Below are 17,974 nucleotides of genomic sequence, written 5' to 3' on the forward strand. Positions count from 1 at the left end.
ATTTTCTTACTTAGCTTCTGCCCTTCACCCCTTTGTGATACCACTGCTGTGCCACACCTGTGCTAAACATCAAGCAAAATCTACTAACATCATCATCTCTTGACTGCTGGATGGGTTCCTGGGATTAGTATTTGCTTGTCAACACTTATCACATTGCAGCAAGGGATATTGGGAGAACCACACAAGTTAATGAGTCCTGAAAATAAGGAACACATAAATATGCTAATATCATTTGTCCAACAAAAGCAGTAATTAGCTCAAGGCAAACAGGAAAAGCACTGAGTTCCACAACAGGTAGAAACTGACCGCCCTTGTATCTGAGCACCTTTCACGAAGATGAACACCTGTGGTCATTGATGGGAGACTGTCCAGTTGTTAGCCCTGTACAATTAACCTGGGATCTAAAACTTAATCTGTGCTTACAGCAAATGGTATACATCACATTCAGCTCTGACTTAAAAGCATCCAAATGCACTGTTTTAGAGAATGTCCCAGCTTTCACCTCAGTCTCTTCCAAAGGCACAGATGTAACTGAGAGAAGAAGTGAAAACTGTTGATGTTGAAGGCAGAACAGAATCCAGCCCCTACTCCAAGAGCTCAATAGGTTTGTCTGTGCTAACAGGAGCAGTGGCTAGGAATAATTTATTTTTGTCAGAGTAAGCAGATCTGATTCTCACACATATAGGGAAAAGATCTGTGAAGTAAAGAACAGGTCTTTTGAAAGTCACTTTTCAGATGAGAAATATGTTTCAACTGTACCTTGGTCGTACTGAACTGCTTGCCCAGCCTGATGCTGTTTCCATTAGCAGCAGGTCTCCTGGTGTAACCCAGAGTTTTCTTGTTCCCTTGCATTCTCATGTCTCCATTTGGTGGCAATTTCAGCTCCAAAAACAAAACCTAAAAGAGGCCAGCATTTCAGTAAGTAGGAATATTTTCATCCCAGAAGAAAAAGTAAATGATTCTGAGCATTAAAATAGCCTGTATTCTAACCAAAGCCCAGCACTAATGCTCCAGGTAATTAAAAAGCTAATTAAAGAACTGTGTTGCCCTCCCTTGTTCTTCCTTATTTTAACTAACTACAAAATGTCACTTAAAATCTCATTTTCTGATCCTGAAAGTTAGGGTTGAGAGCTGTGTTTCTAGATAAGGTAATTGACTGCTATAAAGTGATGCTACATATATCCTGAGCTCTTAATGGCCAGATGTAATGCAAACAGACATTAAGATCACGCTACATGAGATGGAAAGGCCGAGGAAGAGATGGAGCAGACCATGTTAGCAAGGAAGAGAGTGCAGAACAGTATGCACTTGAAGAACTGGTGGCAACTACCCTTTACAGAATAGTTTCAAATAGTTTGGCTATTGGAGTTTTTCTACCAATTCCTATCAGTTAAAAATCTAGACATGATGAAGTGTTCATTTGTCATTAGATACACAGGCACTATGGTCATAATATAACAAATAGCAATATTGCTAATACACTTATTTCTTGTCTTCAATAGTTGTGTAATATTTTGCACTATTTAACAGATTCTGTATTTCATTGTGGAGCTGGCAGACACAATTAGTATTAATTTTTTCACACATTTGTATAGTATAAAGATTTTACTGACATGATTAAAATGATCATATTCCCAGTGTACTCTGGGTTTAGCTTTATTTCTGTGTGTCTCATTCTGAAGCATCAGAGCTGGGACACAGGGTGAGGTGAACTGGGATAGTAAGCTGACATGGCACTGAGAATCCTCTCTGGGGTCTTCAGTTGGGTGTTTCTTCCTCGTGTATTCTGGCTCTGATCATCATATGTGGGTCAAGAAGGAATTTTCCCATGGAAAATTGTCAGTGACCTTGGAGGGCTCCCGCACTCTTCTGCAGAATGAGAGTCTGGGCCACCTGCCAGGGTCATGTGGGCATCTCTCACTTAATCAATTCCCTACTGTTGCAGGGACCTCAGATATTAGTACCCCTCAGTCACTCCTGTTCTCTGCCCATGAAGCAATATATCTGAGTCTTCTGAGAGCTTTAATATTTTTGTCTAATCCCAGTTTTTCACAGAATGCTGGTGGCTGGGTGGTGATGGAGGCCTGTGAAATACGAGAACATCACACCAGAAGATCCGGTGGCCTTAAACTATGATTCATGAGCGTTAAAGTCATAACAGAATTATCTGGATCATCTCAATTGAGAGCTAAGGTTTTACATCAAATCATCATTGTGTATACACATTTCAAAGAAGCATTATTTTAGAGCAAGGTTTAACTTTAATTTTTTCTTGGTCAGAAAATACTGGACCTTACATTGGTCACTAGTTCAGGACTGGCTTCAGACCACATAGTGTGGGTAAATTCCATATTTGCAGGAAATAAAAATATATGTGTATTATTTTTAAAATGGCAGCTGTCTGAAATTTCTTAAAGGTTTGCAGTGTTAAAGAACAGTCCTGGTGGAAAAGAAATAGCAAGGTAATTCCAATTTATTCCTACAATCTGCATACACAGCATGTAAAAGAAGCAGCATCCATATTATATATATATATATATATATATATGAAAACTGATCTATAAAGGTTCTGACAACCTTAACGCATTTGTTTCAGAACTTCTAGAATAAGATTTCAACGTGTTTGTGCCTGAAATGTCAAAGTATATTGTAACTTTAAAGTGCAATAGCTATGCCACACTAACGCCTTGAATGGATGGTCTTATTTTGCACTGAGTGCCTTTTTCAGTTTACTTTGATCTAACAGATTTAATGGATTAATTTAAACTGCACAAAGACAATTTTAATGTAGGATAAGTATCCACAAAGAAAGCCAGGATGGAATAGTTACTTCTCCATGTAGATAAGCCTTTACTCTGACAGTAATACCCCAAAACATCTGGCCCGTGGTACATGCTACACATGATAGGCTGCAGACAGCATCTTTAGAAACACCTAAATCTGCAAAGTGCTGCAAACCCTCACTTTCCACTGAAGTCGCTGGGAGGTGAGTGCCACACAGGAAGTGCTCAGTTCCTTACAGAGCTAGGGCCTATGATGGTTGAAAGGAAAGCCAACTTAGATAAAGATTAAACTTGGTTTCTGTCTTTCTTTAAAGTGCAATTCCCTTATCACTATACACAAGTTCCACTCAACAAGGTTTTTGCCCCAATACAAGAGAAGTTAATGTGACAGGACCCTGAGATGCAATCACTCTACCCAGCTCCTTGAAATACCTCTGCAATGTCATCAGGACTGGTCAAAGAGAAGCTGTGGCCTGCCATCTGGTAAGCCTGGGCCTCAATCTCATTCAGTTTAGCTTGCATGACTTGTTTTTGGGTCTCACACTCTGTAGTGCTAAAACCTATCCCATTCAGTTCCAGCAGGGCCAAACAGTATTGGGTGGGCATCTCCACCTTATGGAATACATCTGAAAGGAGTAGAAAAGCCAGTAAGTGAATTTACATCATCAAATGGCAGGTTTATTATAGCTGGATTTGGCAAATACCACATCAATTAGATTTATAAATGCAGAATACAATGGCTGCTCATGCTTGCTGTAAATTTCTAATTCCAGGATGGCAATAATGTTTACTATGCAGTATTGTTCTAGCTGTGTTAGCCCCAGAATACTAAAAACATAAGGTACAGAAGATCTTTTACTAGACCAACTTCTGCTGGTGAGCAACACAACATTCTGAATGCACATAAATCTCTTCTTCAGATCTGGCTAAGATGATCTACCTATGAGCTTTGTGTAAGCTTAAAACCTTCTCTCTCACACCAACAAATTTTGACTCAGTAAAAATTACTACAATCCACCCACCCTGTCTCAACAATATTCATGGCCATTCTTAAAGACCAAAACATGCAGCATATTACAAGGAGATGTTTGTGATAGAGTGCAATGAAGTTGAAAGATGGAGAGCCTTACGTCAGAGAATTTTAGAAAACCTTGTATTAAGAAGGACTACACTTCCCAAAAAAATGAAATAAAATCCAAAAACAGAACTTCCCAAGCTCCGTGAAATAAAACATGTTTATTTCTCAAAACAACATTTTCCTAGCCCTGGGTTATTATTTTCCATATAATACACACTACAGTTATGGGTGTTATAGAAATACTAAGGCCATTCACAAGCATAATGTGCCACAATTAAAAGGAAACTGGCTACTGGGTCAGCAACAGCATGAGCTACTGACAAGATACACAAACATCCTTCTTTTACTTTGACTGGAGAATTATTAACATTGTGCTAACATGTTAGATAACTTTCCAATGCTAAATTTCAGTGAAAATGCCCTGAGCCTGCAGGCCCGTGTAAAAGGGACTCATAATAGTTTCACGTGCGCATATGAAACGGTCTCAACAAATAAGTCTGTTCATAAGATTACCTCCAGGTTCTCTTTACCTGTTAGATCTTCCTTCTGCAGCAGGACATTGAGCTGGTTCATGATGTTGAAGACAAGCACAGATTCTATGGCTGCTCGGTACCGGCCAGAGTAATCAGCACTGGCACCAAGTCCCAGGCTCTGAACCCCTTGGCCGGTTTCCACCCCTTCTAGCAAGGGCAGCTCATGAGGAAGAAAGTTCGTCACCATGTTGTGAAGGGTACGCTCCTTAGAGCCAGGGTCTAGCAACCAGCAGGCTACCTAAAATGGAAACAAACCTATCCTGAAAATCTTTTTATTAACTATAATACTTTAACAAAAATATCAATTGGAAATTCAACCAAAAAATCTTAACACTACCATTAACTTCAAACATCTACACAGAATCAGTGTTCTTGATTAAGTAGCTGAGTTAGAGTAATTCCTGGGAGAACTCAAATGGTTAGAGTGAAATTTTCAAAAGCATGTGAATGATATACAGAACAACAAGAAGTCTTGTGGCACCTTATAGACTAACAGATATTTTGAAGCATAAGCTTTCGTGGGCAAAGACCCGCTGGATCTGATGAAGCGGGTGTTTGCCCACGAAAGCTTATGCTCCAAAATATCTGTTAGTCTATAAAGGTGCCACGAGACTTCTTGTTGTTCTCGAAGCTCCAGACTAACACGGCTACCTCTCTGATACTTGTCACCATGCAAGGCACTACATTTAGCTGCAATGAATGACATAAGCATCCTAAACCTCACTGAAAGTTACTTTGGCCCTTTTGAAAATTTTGTCTGGAGTAAAGTAAATGCACAAAATTTGCCCTCAGTCAATAGTCCTTTCTATAGAACCCGTCTAGTAAACTTCTAAGACACAGTAAATGTAAGAACTATAGCTAAAACATGACTACCCTGAAAACAGACTTTGTAAAAAGTGACATTACTGGATTTACCATCAGCTTGTGATCTGAGAAGTTGAGTTCTTTTCCTGTTCGCATGTCGGCACTAACTAGTAAAGATTCAGCAAGCCAAACTCTATTTACAGTAATCCCTACGTAAGCTCACAGTCTTTAACAACATCAAAATTTCACCCTGAAACTGAAATGCAGCTAACAGCTGTTAATCCTACATGAGTTGTAAGAGAATCCAGCTCACTTTTCCACAGTGGTGCTGCGGAGCAAAAAAAAAAAAAAAAAAGTAAATAATAAATAATAATAATACTGACAAAAATGCTTATTTAGTAAACAGATCCGAAGCTGGTTACACATAGAAAGAAGAGCAGGCCTGATAAATAAGTATGTACTTTTTTTTTAAACAAAGTCTTGTTTTATTTTTACAATAATCTACACTTTATGCTAAAAGCTAAATCCTCTCATGTGTTAAACATTTTAGCTATATTTTTAACCTATTTTGATAGTGACATCATACAATTCTACCAGACTACTTTATATAAGCAATAATGGTAATATCACCTAGTGACTAAATCAATCAGAGGTGGTTTACAATCTTTATTTAAAGTTGTAAGTACAAAGTGAGAAAATGTCAGACCTTTGTGGTTGCTTCTCTGTCTTTTACCATGTGGCAAATCTATGGATTCCCCAATGTGCTCTGTAATTGCTTACAAACAAAGTGGACTGTAATCTATCAAGTTTACTGATGAGAAAAACAAATGAAAACATTGACACAGTTACATGCCTTCACTCCAAAAAGCTTCAGGGAACCAACTGTTTATTAAATGTTAGCCAATATATAAACAATACCATGGCAAGGTACAAAATGAAGATTATTTACTTGTAATCAAGGTGCTTCAAGAGGAGCCACTGCATATTCACACTTGTGGGGTCAAGTATCAGACAGGTAGCACAGACATGGGCATGCATCTGATGAACTGGGTCTTTGCTCACCAAAGCTTATACTCCAAAAAATCTCAGTCTATGAGGTGCCACAGGACTTCTCACAGTTTTTGCGGGATCAAGTCACCTGTGCTGCAAGCTTCCAAACCATTCAGGAAAGTAGTGTCCATTGAAGAGACCAATAGCTTGACAGAGGGAGCTGTCCTAACCACCTCTCTGGTCCTTCTGCTAATTCAGGAATTCCTAACCTGAGACTCCAAAGAAGTGGAAAGGTGAAATTTTTGGATCCATGAATCTCAGAACGAGTAGAAATGTTGAGGGGGAAAAGTAGCCTCACATCCTAAAGCAGCTCTCTGAACTTGGCATCTGTTCTTAGCCTATTAAGTTCTTACAAATCTGGTCCTGGAAAGCTGAATTAGCCCTTATTAATGAGCTGGGATCCCAAGAGAACCAACAGCTCCAGAAGCAAATAAATTGACTTTTACAACTGTTAACAACAGAAGAATCTAAGAATAAATCAGTCCATTTCTCTCTCTTGAGAGAGAGGGTCTGATAAATGGAATATTGGAAAGAGAAAGGTTTCTCCCAGACAATCAGCATGTGTATCTGAAAAATGGCCAAACAGGACGCACAATGTGAAAACACTACTGCTGCAAAGATCCACCATCCCACATCTGATCAGAAGCATGTATTACCACTTTCTACAGCTGTAAAGACTTCCATATGGATCTGCTTGATTACAACAGTAAGTTGGGCACAAAGTAAGGAAAGCAGCCCAACAAAGATCTTGCTGTTGCAAAGGTAGTACTGTATACCATTGACCTGCGTGGATCAGGGGCTTCAATGGTATAGAGCTACTTAACAAGTGACTCTCAGAAGTCCAATGCTCCTACTGTCTGGATCTCAGGCAACTGGCAGTCCTTCATGTGCTTGGCAGTTGTTTCAGTTTTACTCCTGAATCTGAGTTCAGGCTCAGATCCTGAATACAAACTCCAATCTATCAGCCACAGATTCCTAAGTTGATTGTGGGGTTTTGTTTTTTTATTTCAGTATCTCTGGATCACTAATATGCTAACAACTGGGTTTGGCAGCTCCCAGGTCATTCTAGACTGCTAGATCCAAATCCAGGTTTTGTAACCACAGATAAATGCTAGGCTGCCAGATTCAGACCCAGATTTTGCAGCTCCTGATACAAGCTAGGCTGAGGTGAACAAACGCATTCCTAGAGCACAGTCTTTGAAGCTGAGGCTAACCTTAAGCAGTACCAACTTAATTATCTGGGCCAGAATAGCCTCCCAGTCAGTAGGGGAATGTAAGGCAGCCCCTTCATTCCTGCAACTCCAAACAAAGACAATCCTGGACCAGCAGTTCCTCAGGTCTTTCAAAAGGAAAATCAAACTAACTACAAACAAAATTCTCCTCAAAAGGAAAAGGAAAAAAAAAGGAGAAAACATAATGAGGACAGCAGAGCACATGCTGTGTGATGTAAGGTTGCACCATCCGGATGGCAGGGACCACTTCCTCTTCCATACCCACAGATCCCTCCAGGATGAGAAGGGAAAGGTGGCCAAAATGAACACTGCTTCCCCATAGGCTCTGGAAGTTTGTAATTCTGGTGAGTTGATCTCAGAAGTAGGTATATGCAAAGGCCACACAAAGAAGTTGCAATTCAGACCTGAATGACAGGTTAGTTGTGAACCATGAACCCTATACACAAATGCCTTCAATCACATAAAATTCTAGGTATTTCTGTAGGTATACTCATTGCATTTTCACTAGATACCTGCAAGGGTTGGGAGCTTAAAGCACCAACAACTACCTTTGTTTTATCCAGTCCATTTATATGTATCAATACTTTTTGATAAACATGAAAGTGAACCTTAAACCATGCTACAGAAATGGGAAAACCATTGGGCTGTTTAGAAGCATGCTCTCTCACTAGGGAGTAGTGTTCCAGAGCTTTCAGTGTGCAGGCAACAGAAGGCCTAGTACTCTGCCCAGAGTAGTCCCAAGTATTTGAATCAGAGGGCTAATTTTCAGAAGTGCTGAGAGATTGCTTCACTTGGAGCAGAGGAGGCTCAGGAGCAGTGAAGACCAGGCTGCAAATGGTTCTAAGAGAATCCAGAAGAGTCACTGAAGAAGGCCCCTCAACAGCTTCTGAACATTTTAGAATGTCATGTTTAATGAAAAACTGATGCTTAAAAACCACCCGCAAGGCCCTAGAAATGTGAAATCAAAGAGGTGGCCAAGACATCATTTCTGTTGAGAGACACTCTGGATACCAAGCAAGTTCTATTCCCTTCGTGCTTGTTTCAGATTTTTGGTGCATATATTAATCCATTATATTGTATTCATCTTCCAAAAGCGTAAGAACAGTTTTCCTGACCTAATATTTTTAATTTGTTCAAATTATACTCTTTTTTTCCATTACTTGTCACACTGAGATATGAACTTTAAAAGTCATCACCAATAAGCACCCCCATACACACACACAATTAAAAGTGACAGCGCTTTTTACTAAGCAGGCCCAGACTGGTTTTTAACTCTTTCAGACAATGTAAGAGATTTCCAAACAGTGATCCTACCCTTCATTTCAAAGTTAAGTGTAAATGTAGTTCTTCTGAAATGGAGAGACTGCCAGTACTAATGAGAACCATGAAAGAAAGTTCCTGTGCAAGATTTACACAGATCTCTGCCAAGGTATCTCTTCTGCCATTCTGTCCCAGGCCTCTTGTGCCAATGGAAAAGGAGCATTGCCATTAGGACGTATATGAGACCCTAACTCTTTTTCCACATGTGACACAATGAAGATTTGAAACCACATTGGTCTACAGTAGACCTTACAGATATGCAATTCTAGCTAAGACAATTGTGTAGCTAGAGTCACCGTATCTGCAGTCGACTGTGAGGTCTGTCCTTACTGAGGGAGGCCAATGGGAGCACTTTCCTCCTCGACCACCCTTACTCCTCACCAGAGCAAAAGTACAGGAGATCAACTGCAGAACCCGGAGAGGTCAATGACTCAACCCAGTAAGTACAGACATTCCCTGATAAACTTAAAAAAAAAAAAAAAAAAAAAAAAAAAAAACACACATAAAGAAGTAAATGCAAAATATTAATGTGAACTTATTACTTTAGCAGTAAATATCATCAAAAACTTTGACAAAAATGTTTATTTTCAACTCTGAATATAAAACAAATGACTTGAGCAGAGTATTAATCACTAAAAGCTACTCAAACTCACTGGTTTAATGAATGTAAGTTTTACAAAAATTAATTTTTTTATTATTTTCTGAAACCTTTGGATCCTCGAATCTTCCTTCCAGGGAGATGCCACAAGCCAGTAGAAACGTCTTATAGTGCTGAATAAAGTTGTACAAGACAAGTGAGCGCTCCCCAGCAGATTCTTTCTGCAAGCAGGACTGTACTTGACACAACCTCTCAGTCACAGTCAGGTTCTGATCCAAAGGAGGTGGTGCCAAGCTGGCACTGATTTCTGAGATAAAGGACACGAGTTAGTTTATTTATCCAATGGACAGAAAGGGGTGAGAGTACGTGGGATTCTTTGAAGCTACCAGTAACCACTAAGCATATAGTCAAAGCTTGAACAAACAATGCATCTAGATTGTTTTGTCACAGAGAGGTAGCCATATTAGTCTGTACCTGCAAAAACAAGAGGAGTTGTGACTAAGGCTAGGTCTATACTAGGGAAATAAGCTGGATTTCAAATACGCAACTCTAGCTACAGCAATTGCATAGCTAGAATCGACATGTTGGAAATTGACTTACCTGACTGTCTTAACTAAGAAAGGTTGACAGGAGTGTTTCTCCCTTCAACCTCCCTTACTCCTTGAGAAAGAACTGACCAGTGCACAAAATCAAACACTGGAAAAATCGACCATGAACAGATCGATCTTCCTGGAAGTACATACATACTGTAACAGATTTATCTGAGCATAAAAGATTTCACAGGTAAAACCCACTTCATTACCAGTGCATCTGATGAGGTGGGCTTTACCCATGAAAACTTATGCCCAAATGTCAGTCTTTGAAGTACCACAGAATTCCTTGTTGTTTTTCCATATTATTTTGATACAGTAGAATGAACTGAGTACTTGTTTAGTTATGAAGAATAACTGAGAGGTTTTATTTGATTATTACTAAGGTCTTGTTTTTACTCCCGTATCACTGGTGGGTTGACTGAGGTACAAGGAAATTTAATAACTTATTTGGTCACATTCACAAGCAGATCAGTCTGCAGCTTAATGCTTTCTTGATCTTTTTTGTAAATGACAGACTTCATTGCTGCCTTTAGAAATGGAGGAACATGCAGTATATTAAACATTGGCAAATGAGTCTCTCCCAGCTGTGTGTGTTAATGATTAATGTGGCTGATTGCTTTCGTCATGTAACTGAGTTGGGTTAGGGATTTTTATAGGGGACATACTACTGGACATATCCCAAAAGATACATCATCTCACAGTTCTTCCCTGAAACGTGTAAAGTTCTGCAGTTTGGTCTGTCTATCAATCCTCACTTACCAGTCTCTTCACCTTGTTTCTCCTGAAATGAGATATAGTAGGCATCCTTTGCACCCCAACATACAGACAAGCCAACAACCAAGATGTCTTCAGAGCCTTTGATAGGAAACCCATCGTCTTTAACCTGGATCCGCCTGGGAGATCGTACTAAACAAACATTTTTAAAAGTATAGTTCTAAAACAGCATCCATAAAAAACACCAGTGTGTTTAACTGAAAAAGTCAAATAATGAAACAACTCAAGATAACCTGAAATTTTCAAAACTGAATCAATGCTTTAATTCTCTTATATGCATTAGACTCTCTCCTCCATTCATCTTAGTTCTTTTTAAACTAGTGACTTTAAAATAGCAAAGTCCCCAACATAGTCAAATCACCATTTGGGAGTCCCTAAAAGATTTGGCTTTCTATCTTATAACATATCCAAGAACTGGAGTATATGGGTACTTCCCCAACCTGCATTGGGGCACATCTCAGTTTTAGTCAAAATTATTTATTACATTCCTGTTGCTGAGAATAATTTTTTTTATTTCCTAAATTCAGGCAAAGCATCTAGTGTTTAACTCCCTGGGGGATTTTTTGTCTTGTTTTCATGTGTGAGGGGTGGAGGTGTTTATAAAAATAGGTAGTAAAATAAATAACACAACAGTATATGTATCGGAGGTGTAGCCGTGTTAATCTGGATCTGTAACAGCAACGAAGGGTCCTGTGGCACCTTATAGACTAACAGAAAAGTTTTGAGCATGAGCTTTCGTGAGCACAGACTCACTTCATCAGATGCATCTGATGAAGTGAGTCTATGCTCACGAAAGCTCATGCTCAAAACTTTTCTGTTAGTCCATAAGGTGCCACAGGACCCTTCATTGCTGTAACAGTATATGTAGTGACTTTTGCCATCAGGCACTGAGAGTTTCAGAGACAAGCTGCTGATGGGTCCACGTCCTCCCTTGAGACTGATGGAAGGAAGCTGTTTAAGATGCGGGGCTGGGAGGGGAAGGGAGCAGAAAACGACAAAATCCATTATTTTTCTTCCTCTAAAAGACACTCTGCTTGAATCAGCCTCCCAATGGCTTCCTTCCTTCCACTGCATCAGCCCCTTAGGAGAGATGCAGTCTATGAATACCAAAGATGAAGAAGTGCAGGAGTACATCAATGATATGAGGGGCTGGTGCCTGCATTGAATTTCATAGCTAAACAATTCAATCTATCCAAATTAACTTTTTGCAAACTGGGAAATTTTTAACTTTAGATAAGCCCACAATATATACGGAATACTGCCTGATTAGTAGGGGCTGTGAATCAGTTGTTTATATTTGTTTCTGAACTTTAAAACAAAAAAAAAACAAACCATTTTTTGTCTGAACTTCGGGCCAAGAGGAAACCATTTCTGTATCTCCTCCTGTTTCATTAAAAGGAAACTACAGCACCATTCCCTTTAAAATGAGGGATGCAATAAGTTTTCAGTTGATATTTGTTCTCTGCACTACCTAGTCTGAGTGTGCATCCTTATGTATAGGAGTCTGGAAATAAATACAGGAAGCAAGCACTTAATGACACCCACTTCAGGGTGGTAATGGAGGTAGGCTTTTTTTTAAAAAAAAAGGCAAATCCACACTTCAGCCATCTTCCTCTTCCCAAATCCAGCCTTTAAAGGATTCCACCTAGTTCTATTTATCCTTCTCTCCTGATACCCACCTCCATCTATCAATAGTGGCTGTCAGTACTTAATTCATATAGTAGGTGTTTTTTCTCTTATTTAGATAAATCCAAAGGAATACATTTATAGTCATTCCCATTAAGTGTCCTGGTTAAAGAGAGTACTGTTTCCAATTCAATATGATGGGAATGTGAAAGAGGAACTGACCTTGTTTAAATCGGGCTCCTATAGTTGACTTTGGGGACAAGGGACATTTTGTTCTTTCGCATGCTAGTGAGATGGCAAATCTACTGTTATTCCTCCATTCGCTGATGAAAGTCTGGAAGAGAGCTCTGTCACTTGCCACATCAATAACTGAGAAGCTTTCAGCACTGCTGGAAATAAGTGGCAAAATATCTTGAGATAATTGCAGTGAAAAGCCTTGATCTATAATAGAATTGTCTTTTACAGCGTTAGTCTCGAGAAAAACCTCACAAGTTTCTCCATTCCCAGAATTAAGTGGCAGCGTTTCTCTGTGGTGGTCTAAACTAGGGTTGCCATTCACCAAGGGTTGAAAAGGTGGGACTTCATCTATGTGGCTGATAGCTTTGTTTTTTCCAAACATTAGAGAAGATGTGCCAAAAGTCTTGGGAACGGGTTCCTTGGGAGATGTTTGAGGTATAAGTTCACTGCTGGTATCCAGCTGAGGGTCAGATAACCTGCTGCTATTCTTGAGCAGCAGATGGTTGTCAGATGATTTCTGAACATCCAGGGCTCCTTTATTGCTCTCTTTAACTTTGAAGTTGCTCCTTAAACCCTGGCAAGTGGATGACGACACTTTTGGACAGCAGCTGAATTCATAAATTGCACCTGGATCTTTTTTGCTATTTGGCATTACTAACTTTCTGACTGAAGAGGAGACTCTCGGACTTAAAACAACAGGTTTATTATCTGAAGAATTAGGCCACCTGTCTAAAATATCTTGCAACCCTGGGCTTAAGTTGAATGAATGATCAGACCATACCACTGGGTTGGTATTCTCTTCCACAGCTTGTTGGGCATTCTGGGGCCTTTCACTCTGAAGCAATCTTGACTCTTCTGGTCTGTGATCATGCTCCTCATACCTGGGTTTTCTTAACCCTAGTTCAAAAAAAGTTGCAGATGTATTGCCTCCTTCATAAGGAGATAAGTCTACCTTACCTAAAGCTTCAGCTATTTTTAAAGAACCTGTATCAGAAAATATAACAGACAAATCATTACACTGTGCAAGAAGCTGTTCATTGTGGTTTATGCCAACAGTTAATACATTCTGAACAGGCCCCAGGTTCTGTTGATGCAAAAGGTCAGCAAGAGAGCTGGAAGTGGCTTTAGAGGGAAGAGTCACAACCTTCTGTTCCTCTGATTTTGCCCCTTGTGCCTCATCTGCATGCATAGCTGGAGAGCCATTGACACAATTGAAGCTATCATCGAACAGTAAGCTGTCACTCATATTCATACTAATTTCAGGAGGTGGATGGCACTCAACATGTACGAGCACAGTGTGAGGGTGCTGGCCAGTGGAAGGAGAAACTGCCTTCTGAAGATCTTTTGAGGCACTTTCCTTCACTGAATTCTGGGTTTGATAACCCTGTAAAAAGCTATACAGTTGTGAGTCCATGAAAGAAAAATCATTTCCTTTTCTGCAAAATGCAGAATCTGTGCATTTCTTTGCAGGCTGTAAATTAAAGCTTCTAGAGCACAAAGCACTAGTGCAATTTAAAGCTGTGCTTTCTTTCATAATATTCATAGTCCCAAGACTTGAACAGGACACTTTTCTAAGTGCTGCAGCTAACTTTTCATCTGCAACATCTTCATTTTGTAAAGTGTTGGCACAGCGTAGTTTCATGGACACGTTCTCCACAGGTGTTTCTGCCCGCTCTGTCTCTTTCTCTTCCTGCTGTCTTGCAATTTCAGGTCCCACCTGCTGTTGTAATATCCTATCAGTCTGTGTATCCAACTGGAAGCTGTCTTCAAATCCTTTCGAAACTGAATACAGATCAGGTGAAAAACCATTTTTAATATCCTCTGCAACAAAAACAGCTCTGGATTTTACTGTGGAGTCTTTCAGAAAATCCTCAGGCTGGTTATCTGCTTTATCCAAACCTCCAGTTGGTATCAATATTCCACTGGGCTTTTCAAATCTTGTTTTGCCATCATTTTGAACTCGAAAATGGAAGGATTTATTCTCATCAGGGTAAAAATAAATACTTTTCTGTTTGCTAGTACTAGTGCTCACATGCATGTTTGCACAACTGATGGCTGGGTCTTTACCTAGAATCACTTCTTGTTCAGAAGTTATCTTTTCAGTACAGTTTTCCACTGGTGGGATTTTGCTCTGTTTTACACCAATATTTTCATTTTTTGCTGACCTGTTAGAAATTCCGAGATCTCCCATATTCATGGGTCGAGCTTCCCTCATTACGGTATCCCTAGCTCCCAGACCACCCAAAGTTTTTTTCGTATTGGCTTCATTAGTAGTAGAAGGTTCTGTAAATAATTCCTTCATTATCTCTTTGCTCTCTGGTAGCATTTTGTCCACCTGTAAAGATTCTGAGTCTTTGACCGTGAAGGCCTTGTGAGTATATGATTTGTTGTCTCCAAATCTGTTGTTCTTTCGGTCTGAAAAGGCTTGATCTTTAGATTTGCTATGGCTGGATGCAGATGGCCCATTTGCCTCTGTTGTGTGCAACAGATATTCTGAACTAGTGTCTATAGTCCTCCTGCACCCAGGTGCCTTAGAAGTTTTCCATGCTGAGAAATTCAAGATCGGTCTTTTTCTCTTTTCAGTCGGGAATTCTTGAATTGTCACCCCACAGACAGCCTCACTTTTGTTCAGAGATGTAACTTCCCAGTTTTCTTTACCTTTGCTCAAATGTGGCCGCTTTCTAGCACTGTATGTGATGGAATCACCATTTCTGCCCTTTGTCTGGGTGTAATCTTCTTGTAATTCACTTTGGCATTTGGAATTTGATATACTAGCATTTAACAGCCTTTTATTTCCCTTTTTGATATTTGATGAATTCGCAGCTTGAAAACTAGTGCCTTTATCAGTTAGACTTCTGTACCTTTCATTGCTGAATATTCTTGAGGCCCCACGTGAACATTGCCCGTTCAGTTTATATTTTCTGTCCTCCAGTTCTGATTCACTGCTGGTCATGGAAGATGTATCAGACTCAAGAAAAGAATCTGGATTCCATTGCACTCCCATCATAGCCAAGTCCTGCTGTAGGATTATTCTTGCCTCCTCCACAATAAGGGCTGCTGCCTCAGTTTTGGTTAAGCCCTTCATTCCCACCATCCAGATACAATGGGTATTCCGACGTTCTTCAGCTGCCGCTTCATCTTCATCTACAGCCTTGCGAATGCTAATGGAAGGAAAACAACTTGAAGTTAGCCAGAAAGTTTAGAAACATTCATACAGACAATAACGAACAGGCAAAGCAACCAGCTGTGCACTTATCTTCAATTAAGATACGTTTTACTATAAGGGTTCATTGAAACTGTTTCTTAACTACACATGCTGCACCACCTAGGAAATGAATATTTGGTTGGTTTGTTTTACTCAAAGGGGCACATAGCACTAACAGAGGTATAAGAGTGACCATGATGAGGCTGCAGTGCGACATAGTGCCCCCATGCAGGCTTCCCTTCACACCTCCACTGGTGTGACAAAAACTAGAGCAACCCACGTAACAACAGGCAGTTCTGGGCTGAAATTCAGAGCTGTTGCTCTCTTATGTTAACTCACAATTAGCCCAGACCTGAAAGCCCACCACGTGGAGAAACCCCATTAATTTCAATAAGTGATATACCTGCACAAAGGATCTCAAGGTAACCAATTAGGATTTTCTCATATGGACAGTTGTTTAAAAGGAAGTGGACAAAAACCACCAAGAGCAATTACCAATGTAACATTCCTTTGATGTAGTCCAAAGTTTAGAGAAGCTATGAGTAAATCATGTTCATGTTATAATGCAACAACTTACATCAGCTCTGAGTGTGAGAACAGAGTCTGAATGAATTTAACCTAGCTCACCTCTGTGCCCATGCATGATCCTGATGGCATTCTGTCCCAAAAAGATTAAAAATTTTGTGGCCAAAATTTTAAAATTTTGCCTATTTTGTCAAAACGTAGAGGCTCAAGCATGGCATTTGGGAGCACAGCACTCTGGCTGCACAGAGGTGGTAGATCGCTCTGAAGCCTCCTCATGCCTCCCAGACAGGGACTCTGCTGTGAGGCTGCAACCAATATTGACACAGCACAAGCAGCAGGCCTGCCCCAGAAGCACCCCAGCATCCTGCCCCTCCCTGCCAGTTGTACCACGTTTGGGTTGACAGCCTCAGCAAGGCAGGATCCAAGTGCAGAGAAACTATAGGGAGGCGTGGGTTGAAAAGTTCTGTGTGCAGGCGGCTCACTGGGGGATTCAGGTGCAGGAGATCTGGATGACTGCGGATTTATTGGGGTTCTGAGTGCAACAATAATAAGACTCTGCAGAGGGGTCCAAGTGAAGGTGATTGGGAAGAGGTGGTGACAGGTTCTGGGTGTGGGGCCACAGAACTTGGCAGGGTGGTTGGAATTTTGGAGGCTCAGGGAGGAGGGCCCAGATGCTCAAAAGCAGCTAGTATCCTAGAGCCCAGACATCTACACTACAATTTTATAGCCCCACAGCGCAAGCCAGTTGACACAGGCTAGCCTTGGATATTTTACTGAAGTGTTGAGATATGAAAGATAAAGAAGTTTATATAACGGGTCAGTGAAGAGGAAGGAACACAACCCAAGATTCCCAGACTTATCCTATAACCACCACATACTCAGCAACCCCCAGCCTGCGTGCCAAGAGTGATAGGTGAGCCAATTTTCATCAGCACGTGAGGCAGGAGCTCAGCTGCATCTTTCCTCCCTAATGCAGCCAGGAGCTTGCTCAAAGCCATGTCACCTGTGGATGAACAAAAGACCACCTAATGCTACCAACCACCACCTAAACACTAAAGCGCTGCATCTTAATTTATTTATTAATGAAGCTGTTGTACAAAGGACTATTAATGACTTTAAAAAGTATCACCAGCACTCAGACCACACACAGAGTCAAAGGTCATATTCTTGCACTTCATCTAGGAAAGGTTGCTGCCTCCACTCTAATTCGTTAGAAGTACTCTGGGAACTCTATAGTCAACACTGAACAACAAACACTATTTATATTCAAAAGAAAAGCACCCAAAAAGGCATCTAGTCAGATAACTTGTTTGATCTCTCACCTTTTGAATGGTACTGCATTCTTCAAGGCAGTTTCCACTGCAGCAGTATTTCCTTTAGCAACATCAGACACTGTGATGAAGCCAGCATTATAAAGAGCTCTGGCATATTGCGCATTTAGCAGAGATATCCTAACCAGGTCACACAGCTCCCTCTGGACACCAAACGTAAGGCGACTCTGAAACTGGGTGAGTAACTGTTCCAAATTGTGCCATCCCAGACGGTTAGAAAAAACAGTTACCATCCCTGGAATATGAAAGTTACATTTTTAGGTTTAACTTAATTTCAGTTCTAAA

The 17,974-nt window shown here is 40.3% G+C and overlaps 1 protein-coding gene across 3 annotated transcripts in view; it reads right to left on the reverse strand.

Annotated features, from left to right (window-relative positions):
* Nucleotides 1–17,974, reverse strand: part of POLQ (DNA polymerase theta) — a 93,084-nt gene that overhangs the window by 33,931 nt on the left and 41,179 nt on the right. For all 3 annotated transcript variants that reach the window (XM_075000759.1, XM_075000750.1, XM_075000744.1), the window contains 7 exons: nt 17,681–17,924; nt 12,614–15,789; nt 10,751–10,897; nt 9,509–9,705; nt 4,392–4,632; nt 3,216–3,409; nt 760–897 (listed from right to left, as the gene is read on the reverse strand). In XM_075000759.1, the coding sequence (XP_074856860.1) occupies nt 760–897; nt 3,216–3,409; nt 4,392–4,632; nt 9,509–9,705; nt 10,751–10,897; nt 12,614–15,789; nt 17,681–17,924 (4,337 nt within the window). The remainder of the gene's footprint in view (nt 1–759; nt 898–3,215; nt 3,410–4,391; nt 4,633–9,508; nt 9,706–10,750; nt 10,898–12,613; nt 15,790–17,680; nt 17,925–17,974) is intronic.

The sequence above is a fragment of the Carettochelys insculpta genome, chromosome 1 (assembly GCF_033958435.1).
Source record: "Carettochelys insculpta isolate YL-2023 chromosome 1, ASM3395843v1, whole genome shotgun sequence".
NCBI lineage: Eukaryota > Metazoa > Chordata > Testudines > Carettochelyidae > Carettochelys > Carettochelys insculpta.